This window comes from Mytilus galloprovincialis, chromosome 2 (genome assembly GCF_965363235.1).
Source record: "Mytilus galloprovincialis chromosome 2, xbMytGall1.hap1.1, whole genome shotgun sequence".
Taxonomy (NCBI): Eukaryota; Metazoa; Mollusca; class Bivalvia; order Mytilida; family Mytilidae; genus Mytilus; species Mytilus galloprovincialis.
In genome coordinates, this window is record NC_134839.1 from 56,726,073 (window position 1) to 56,736,182 (window position 10,110).

General features: G+C 33.7%; 1 protein-coding gene across 1 annotated transcript; it reads right to left on the reverse strand.

Annotated features, from left to right (window-relative positions):
* Positions 1-4,610, reverse strand: LOC143062311 (uncharacterized). The gene is made up of 5 exons (XM_076234037.1): positions 4,587-4,610; positions 4,248-4,354; positions 2,043-2,189; positions 809-844; positions 1-151 (listed from the first exon to the last, which is right to left on the reverse strand). Exons 2-5 carry the CDS (start codon positions 4,339-4,341, stop codon positions 57-59), a joined length of 372 nt encoding a protein of 123 aa, XP_076090152.1. The 5' UTR covers positions 4,342-4,354; positions 4,587-4,610; the 3' UTR covers positions 1-56.
* Between the last annotated feature and the right edge of the window lie 5,500 nt (positions 4,611-10,110).

Here is a 10,110-nt window from a genome sequence, read left to right on the forward strand (position 1 = left end):
TATACATGAAATTATTTTTTATTCAAAATCATCTGCTTCCTGTCAGCCTTTTTTTTTTACATATTCCTGAAGTCATCGTTTGCTTTTCTTTCAACACTCTTTACGATCCTTCCTTTTGTATCTTTACCACGTTTTCTGCGATTGGCGTAATCTGTACGATGAAAGGACTGAATTATTTTTTATTCCTGATCATTCTTATGCTAAAATATCATTATGTTCATAAACGAGATTGGTACAATGTTACAAATGTTGTAACCCCCCTCCCCGCAGCAAATTAAGAAAGGACGTATCAATGTATGACACAATATCGTTACACGCACTTACAAAATGTAAGCACTTTCGACCTCCTTCATCTTTGAGTATTCTTGTCATCTTCTAGAATTTAGAATATATTATAATTGAACGTCATACTATTGAAGCTTGCTACTGTGACATCTTCGGATAGTTTCAACACATTATGTATATGCATACACCAGTTAATTTGATGTTCTAATGCTTGTGGGTTCATGATAGAGAGTTACTGGTTTCCGTCAGGGTTCAATAAAAATAAAATTCATCTCTTCAACTTAATTACGAGTTTATATAGTATTCATGGTTTGGTTGTCTTTAACATTTGAATTCCTTTTTTTAGTTTTGTATGTTTAAGTCGACTTCTGTGTCTCTGTGAGATTTTTAACTATGTACTAAATTAAATGCACTGTGAAGTAAGTGCATAATAGCTAATCAATCTGCAATTTTATATTGTAACACTGTTGTTTAAACCCATGTTATTTGAAACTTTTTGTTTATATATAAAGATAAAACGTACCTGAAAGATCCCTAGACGAAAATTGTCTTGGTGGTTCTAAAAATTGAAATATGATAATTTATAAAGACTTACAGTATTCTAAGTAAGATTAAATATTGGCATTGACATGGACTGGCTTCACAATCTGCAAAACAATCGTGTTTTCTATGCTTCTATATCAGGCACGGCTGCTTTTTTTACGTGACGCCACAATACCGAAATCAGAGTAAACCATGACTTCAGCATGCTATCTTTTCATTATTATACATACTTCTTTTAAAGTTATCATATATAAAAAGGAAGGGGATAAGATATGATGCCAATGAGACAACTCTCCAGAAAAGACCAAATGCCTCAGAAATCCACAGCTAATGATCAACACTATGACCTCAACAATGAACAAAGCCAATTCAGCATAGTCAACTATAACAGGCCCCGAAATTACAAATGAGATACAATTCAAACGAGAAAACTAGAGGTCTTGTTATTGTACAAAAAATGAACGGAAAACAAATATGTAGCACAGGAACAAACGACACCACTGAATTACAGGCTCTTCACTTTAGGCACATACATACATAACGTGGCAGGTTTTAAACATGTCAGCGGGAGCCTAATCCTCCCCAACCTGGGACAGTGGTGTAACAGTACAACTTTAGAACAAAGTATAACAATCAGTCAAAAAAAGCTTATAATGGTTTACTTTTAAAAATTGAGACTAGGACTCATACCACATCTTCTTATATCTATAAACTCATCAGAAAGATACAAATAGAAATACATCTACCAACATCACAAACAGTGAACGCAGCAGCATTTCTAGGAAAAGTTAAGCGCAGTACTTAAAAGTAAATATAGCTAGTGTTATGAGTTTTAAAAAGTGTAATTATAATAAATATGTTTATACGTGCACTTGGACTCACTCAATTTCATAGCTGATTTTATTCCTACTTTTTCCACTCATGTTCTCATGTTACTTAGACTGGCTATATTAAATCCTATTGTAATTTGAACATTTCAGATGTTTGCTTTGGGCATATGATAAATAAACAGCCGAACGACAACGATGAGCAAATGAGAGAATCATTTTTAACTAGATTGCTACTATTAAATCTTAACAGTTGCACTCATAGTTATCTTCACTCAAACTTGTTATTTTGCAAGCCATCGTTAATTTGATGTTGAAAAAACACTATCCAACGATATAAGTAAACACTCTTTTGTTTTGTTATGTTTACACCTGAACAAAACTTACCAATCACCTCACGAACTTCCTCATAAGAACAACCCTCTCTACATTCCTCCCATAAGCCGAGCGTATTGGTTCTCTTTAGGAAAACATTTGCATGTTTCTTTTCAATTGTTATCGAACGAAGTTTTTCTTCCAGCTGATTGTCGTGTTCTGAAAACATGTATAAATATACGTGAAAATAATATGTAAATTTTTTTATTTGTTTCGAAAATTCTTTAAAATCAAAATCTAAAAAATACTTCATTATTTATGTGCACTTACATGAATGCAAATTTAAAATTAATGTCCCTGTAGCAAAAAACGTATATGTTAACATGTTTATGTCCGTCCAATATTTAAAATAGTTTGATATCATTTGCTTATTGGTTTAATTGCAAATCATTAATAAAATGCAGGATAAGACTTATGTTGAGGTTCTGCTTTACGGAATGACAGAGATAAGATATGCACTACCATTGCTAAAAGGAAGCCAATTTGAAAGTGTCGGAGTCGGAAATTATATCTTCCAATATGTCACCTACGCATTTCCAGAAAAGTTATTGCAATGGTGTTTTCCCCACATACATGGACATTTTTCCATCTTCGGTCAATCATTGAATTAAAATCCTTATTTTAACAGGACATCAATATTTAAAACAGAACAAAAAGAAGACCTTTTTCATTTTGCGTTTTCAACTATATGTTGGACTCGTCACTAAAATAACCAATAGGAATAGATTGTAGTGTTCATTAGCATAAACAAGACGAAGAAGGGGCGAAACATCAGAGGGACAGTCAAACTCATAAATCGAAAACAAACTGACAACGCCATGACTAAAAATGAAAAAGACAAACAGACAAACAATAGTAAACAGGACACAACATAGAAAACTAAAGAATAAACAACACGAACCCCACCAAAAACAAGGGGTGATCACAGGTGCTCCAGAATGGTTAGCAGATCCTGCTCCACATGTGGCACCCATTGTGTTGCTTATGTGATAACAAATTCGGTAAATAGTCTAATTCGGTAGGTCATATTGATGAAAACGAAGAGGATTGTAGTTACGACGTAAGCAACATATTCGATATCATTTGTGAAACGGTTAGTCCATGACGGTCAACCAACTTTTGATGGCGTCTGTAAAATTTACGAAGGAACGATTTCAACTTCACTAATTGGAACTCTTGGATTAATAGCTTCCTTGTGAGCAGCAACCTTCTATCAAGAAAGTCATGATAGGAAATGCAAGCACGGGAATACAAGTATGTTCGTTGTCGAATAAATTCAAAGTTCTGAATCTTTTATATAATTGTTGCTGTTTTCCCTAAGATTCGTCTCTTGAGAAATTCGTGTTGTATTTTGAACTTTTGTCGTTCCTACTTAATTTTATTTTTTGAAAAACTTTCTTCTTGTATGATCAGGGCCAAACCTTGGCTATGTATACATCTACAATATTTAGTGAAAAAAAGGTTTTCACAAAATAGCGAGGCATGCTTTGCTTGAATGAGGGGAGACTTTATTTCTGTCGAATTATATAATTAATAGATATAAGACGAAGATGTATTATCTAAATCATGCGTTATTGGAAGAAAATATCTACCTAGCTGCTGCTCTTTTTTTATTTATAGTGTCTTCGGTTATTTAAGCCTAGCAGCAGCAATACAATTCAGATATATGGTATTATTTCGGCCCTACACAGGCAAAAGAGGGGAGAACATCTCCCTCTGAAAAACATAACGTACATGTTCACACTATACGGACTTCATATACAGGAGCTTTTACCTGTGACGTCACTTTTGTGCCGTTGATACATTCGTGTGACGCACTGTTCGTAATTAAAAAAAATCTAATATATATTAATATTTACACCTTTCAAACAATATGTGATTCCTCAACTCGTCGTTTTTATCAAACTGACAAAAATTATCCAATAAAGATGCAATTAATATGTATACAGGCAATCAAAATAAATTTTCGATAAATAAAAAAAAAGATAAAATGGAAGAAGTTTAAGAAACTGGATAATCTTCGACGAAAATAACCAGTAGCAGTACATTTTAAAACCAACAATTACTACAGTTTCTTATAATTGTTAACGAAAGTATAGATAAATTCATATAGTGCAACGAATGTAAAGTCTCCAAAGTGTGATTCTGTCACAGTTTGTTATTAAGTTTTCTTGCTTTTGTATTTTTTCTAAAAAAAAATTTTTTGGTAAGTCTTACCGTCTTCTTTCTCTAATATCTTCATGTGTATGTCCTTCTTTGGGAGACAAAGTACAATTGTAACCAAAGCTCCACAAAGTATGGCAGTTTTCATTATTACTCAGAATCTTAAAAAAAAGAAAATATTGATCACGATTAGTATGAATAATATATTAAGAATGTACTTTATTCATTTTTTATTTAAATTATCGTTTCATATTCTTTTCTATTCCAACGATTAATCACAGTCTAATATTGAACAACAATGATTGAATAATTTTTTTTCAAAACATTCTTTGAAGGTTTTAACGATATCAAGATAGTTGCCTAAAAGTGTGGTTATATGCTTAATGTTGTTACCTTGTGTTTGAAGTGCAGCAGAATAAATTCGTTTATGTTTGCAACGTAAACATATTTAACGGATGGACACGCTATGATTTTGATTGACCTTTGTGAATTGACTTTGTGGATTGATATAATTGGATAGTCATCTTTTGCTGGTTAAAGGGATATTAGTTACGATTTAGATAAAAAATAAAAATACTATTCATTCGTTTCAACTTTCGAGTTTTAATAAAAGAAGTTAAAATGGACCAACTTAGTCCAAGTAAGCTCAAAAACATTGCTGAGATAATTCGACCTCATATGAATCAGCATTCATGTAAGCGTAGGTTTATTTTTTTAACCAATGACATGAAATATAACAGACATATAAAAAAAATCGAAATACACGTGTTCTTTATCTTTGTATTATGTTTATAAAGTTTATCTGACCGTAAGCTGTCTTCGGAGGTCATCTCGATGGTTAATAAAATGACATCCAGACTAAAATACACACGAAACGCTGATATACATTATCGAGTCAATGCATTGTTAATTGTTAGTTTAGACTTTTTTGTAATTTGTTTACTACTGATTTGAATACATTTATTTATAAATACTATCTACTTTTACTCCTTTGATCGTTCAATCAATTTTGATTTAAGCACTCTAAATTAAGTTTTCCTCATCCAAATTAAACTCACACACAATGCTAAAAACAAACAAAAACAGAGTTCGAAGTAGAGCTGTGAGTCACCTACCTTTTATAATTATAGAGTTGTGGCCAGTTATTACTTGGAATATTACAATTGTTTGCTTTCCGTACTCTATCGTATGTTTTCCTCATGCACAAAGTTTTAAATCAAAAACTCGAATCAAAATTTCGAATTTTGGCATTGAGTCACTAACTGTTCTATAGTTTTTGTCCTTTATAACTTTAAAAAATTGTATATTTTTCGTTTCCGCACTAAAAGAAGTCTTTAAAAGTAGCAGTGACATCTCAATGCGCTCGAAAAGTATTTTTACGTATTATAAGCAAGTTAAGTAGGCACTTTCACCTTTTATTTGATCATTTCATTGAATAGTCCCTGTTAGGGTCTGTCGTTTAGAAGCCGCAATTTTGTGCATTATACGCAGTATTGGCGTTTATTTGTTAGATGGACTTCACTTTCTTCATACTGGATACTTGTATATTCTGTTTAAAGCTTGGGTCTTCTTCACTTGTTGGAAGATTTCGTAGAAATTGAGATGAGCATTATGAAGTCCTTTCGTTATCTTGTTGTACCAACTTCCAGGTAGTCGGTAGTACCGGATCCTTCGGTCTAAAAGTGGTTCCATAAACAGTGGTATTATCCAACCCTATCATATGTCATGTAGTCGATAAAAGAGGGACGAATGATACCGTAAGGACATTAAAAAAAAGTAGAAAATTAACTGGCAACATAATAGCATCACAAAAAGATTTAAAAAAAAATACATTATATAAACCACAACATAGTAAACTAAAGCCTGAGCAAAGCGTTGTTCTTGTACAGGGTACGTTGTCAGCTTCTGAGTATTTTTACAATAATGGAAACTACAAGTATTATTTCTGATTACAAGACAAATCACTGCCATTATATCTGATTTCAAAATCTTTAGCTTACCATCCATCTCCTACTGCATTGGAAATAAAGGAAAGAAAAGGTTTTTTTTTCCAAAAACTGAATTTAAAAAATAAAACCATATAACTCTGAAAATAAACTTAACAGATATACCAGGATTCAAATTTTCAAAAGTTCAAAGTTGAAGAGCATTACGGACCAAAACTTCCTAAAATGTTTGCCAAATACAGCTAATACCCCAGTCCCACTAGGCCACGATCGCACTACGATCTGTGAAAAAAATGCAAATTTTGATGATCGCGGTACGATCGTTTAGGTCGCAGTAAGGTCGTACCACGGTCGTGGTGAGGTCTTCAAGATCGTGAAGAGCGTGGCCAACTTTGAACATGTTCAAAACAATCGTGGTGCGGTCGTGGCGAAATAAGGTCGTAGTAGAAGCGTAGTGAGAGCGCACTAAGATCGTAGTAAGATCGCAAAGGTCGCTGTACAATCGTAGCGAGAGCGTAGCGAAAGCGTGATTCTATTCAGAGAGATTGCGCTACGATCTCACAGCGACGTTATCACGACTTTACTACGACCATCACGTTCTCACCGCGACCCAACTACGCTTCCACTACGACTTTACCACGCTGTTCACGACCATAGTACGATTCTAGCACGCCCTTGTCGTCCTCATCACGCTCTTCTCACGACCTTACTACGTTCACACTACGACCATCATTTTTATTGTCATTTTCACATAAAATATATAAAAAAAAACTCCCTAGATTTTATTTGTCTGAATGTATTTATCCATTTGCTCGAACGGCTCAACCATGCTTCTCGTTTTTATATAGATTAGACCGTTGGTTTTTCCCGTTTAAATAGTTAAACATTAGTATTTTTTGGGGCCCTTTATAGCGTGCTGTTCGGTGTGAGCCAAGGCTCCGTATTGAAGGCCGTACTTTAGCCTATAATGGTTTACTTTTATAGATTTTTAAGTTGATGGAGAGTTCTCTCATTGGCACTCATACCACATCTTCCTATATATATTGACACATCTGTGTCATCTCTGCTATCTTTCACTAAAATATCATCATTTGAGCTTTATGGATCAGCAATAGGTTGTAATTTAGGTTTGGTTGGTCGTTCCGACATCTCTCGATGACAAGTATTATACTACTTATGTGTATAGTATCAGTTTAATAGATGTCTGGAGCTGGCATGTCAGTTAACTGCTAGTAGTCTGTTGTTATTTATGTATTATTGTCATTTTCTTTATCTTCTTTAGTCACATCTTCTGACATCAGACTCGGACTTCTCTTGAACTGAATTTTAATGTGCGTATTGTTATGCGTTTACTTTTCTTCATTGGCTAGAGGTATAGGGGGAGGGTTGAGATCTCACAAACATGTTTAGCCCCACTATTTTTGCGCCTGTCCCAAGTCAGGAGCCTCTGGCCTTTGTTAGTCTTGTACTATTTTTAATTTTAGTTTCTTGTGTACTATTTGGAGTTTAGTATGACGTTCATACTTTGCTCCCTCTGCCTCTACATCAACCCCTACCACCACGCCCACAAGTTCTAGTAGATTTTGGTGGCATGACTGTATTGTTTCCGGGAAATCTCAGTTTTAATCAGAAATAGAAGGAATGGAACTATATTGATATGAAACACGATATTGACGGTATTGCTGACAACGTAGTAAGATCGCGGTATGAACGTAGTATAATCGTGGTAAGAACGTGCTATAATCGCAGTAAGATCGTGTTGCAATCGGATAACTCGTGGTATGGTCGTAGTGAGAACGTGAAGAGCATAGAAAGATCTTTATAAGCGTAGTGAAGTCGCAGAATAAGCGCGGTGAGAACGTGGTTTAATCGTAGCGGGATCGTTGTAGAAGCGTCATTAGGGCGTAGTAGCATCGTGAAAGCAACGAAAATTAACATTTGCATGCCGCTCATACCGCGACCTCACCACGATCTAAATTTATTTTAGATCGCGGTGAGCGTGGTGCGATCGTGGTCTAGTGGGACTGGGGCTTAAGCTAATCTTTTCCTGTGGTAGAAAAACCTCATAAGTTCCAAAATTCAAAGTTTTGCAAACAGTTGATTTATAATAATAACCAAATCAATGATAATGCTTGTCACCACAGAATTGCTGACTACTGGGCATGGGCTTGTGATACCCTCGGATAATAAAAACGCCAACAGCAGTGGTTGAAAATAAATTGATCATAGATACCAGGGTGTAAATTTAACTCTAAAATTTATAAAAATCAAAAGGGAGAAGGTTAATCCGTACAAAGTGCTATCGAGTTAACACTTTTTATACGATTGGAAATGAGATAACTTTATATATATATAAAAGATAAAGCATATCTACTTCCGGATGGCTAATGAGAAGCAGATAACTTTTTCCATGATGTTGTTTAAGTTTAGAATGTATAATTATGTCAGAAATAAGTCATCTGGACAGGTCATCACATGATACTAAAATATCATTTTGTGAAATTAGATACCAATACAACGTTACTTACATTCATTTCATAAACAACTGTATTGACTCTGGTCGAAAGTTGAATCCAGGCAGTAATATGTGATATATTGCCATCACTTGACATCCGTCAACGTCTGTCGTTTTCCGTCTTTTTACAGCTACTTCCCGTTTCCATAACATTTATCTAAAAAATATACTCACCTGAAACTACTAAGCAAAACTTACCTAAATTAAACATTAGGTTAAGAAACACTGTAAAAGTTAAATTGTAAACTGCTAAAATGTTCATCACAATAAATTCACAAATAAGTTAACATGGCCGAATTAGTCAATCGGTTGCTGATCTTCCTCTTGAAATAATATTTAAATGTATTTTTGCATCTTTGCAGAAACTATGACTATTAGAGAGTAACTTTTGAAAGCAAAAATGTCGCTATAATAGAATCCAAACCCAAAATATTCAACAAACCCCAGATCTCAAGTTGTCGTCCTTGATTTTTTTTCTCTGTGTTTTCTAACATCGAATTTTAATCACACAAAATATGTATGTTCATGACAGTCCTGAAGCACAGCAGGCCACTGGGCTATTAATACTATCGAAAACTTACAGTTAACCAGCTGATTTTTTAAGGAGTTATTTGCCATGTATGATAATTTTTCCATTTCTTAATTTTTTCAAAGAATCCAACATGACCGATGTGTCAATTGATTCCTTTTAGGACTTGTTGTCCTTGAAATGTTAATTTAGATTTACTATGTTTAGCTTTTTTTACGGAAATAATAACAGAAGAGGGATGAAAAAGAAGCGGATAGCATCGAATATAGGTAATATATATTCAAAGTATAACACCTAAAACAGATGCCGAGTTGTTTTTCGATTATACAATGGAATATAAATACAGATTATAAGACTAGTTTTAATCACTTAGGTTTATAGTTTTAACGTAGATTTTGAAATGGTTACTTCATCGGACGGCGTCTAGGTGATGAGGAAAGCTTGTATTTCCTTTTTGGTGAAAAATTGTCTCTTTTATAACCCATCAACATTTTAAATTACAGCTGTGGTATTGAACATAACTGTAAGGTAAATTCCGATATTAACGAGTGTCTTGTGGTTTTCTTTGGAAAAAGCAAGAGATTACTACTTTTCTTTGATAGCACATAATTTTGTATGAAACTGTGTAGATCTGAATCAGATACTTGAGGACAGATCTGTATATAGCCAAAAGCATAATATTCCAGGTGCTATTATGTGGTATTTAATGTCGATAAACTACATGCAGCTTGGAGTTTGTTTGATTGAAACTCATGAGAATTATACTTGCTAATCATTCTCATAAATATTAATTGTAAATATAATGAAAAATATATCATGTTGTATTTTGAATTAATTATTTAATATAAAAACATAGACATAATATGATATTTCATTTGAAAATGTTCGTATTTCATTTAAGTTTAATAAAAGATCATGACAAGCGAT

Coding starts and splice junctions, on each gene's coding strand:
- LOC143062311 (XM_076234037.1), bottom strand. CDS start 4,341: ATGAAAACTGCCATACTTTGTGGAGCTTTGGTTACAATTGTACTTTGT. Junction 2,190..4,247: donor GATATTAGAGAAAGAAGACG/GTAAGACTTACC, acceptor ACATGTTTTCAG/AACACGACAATCAGCTGGAA. Junction 152..808: donor TTCGTCTAGGGATCTTTCAG/GTACGTTTTATC, acceptor TTCATCGTACAG/ATTACGCCAATCGCAGAAAA.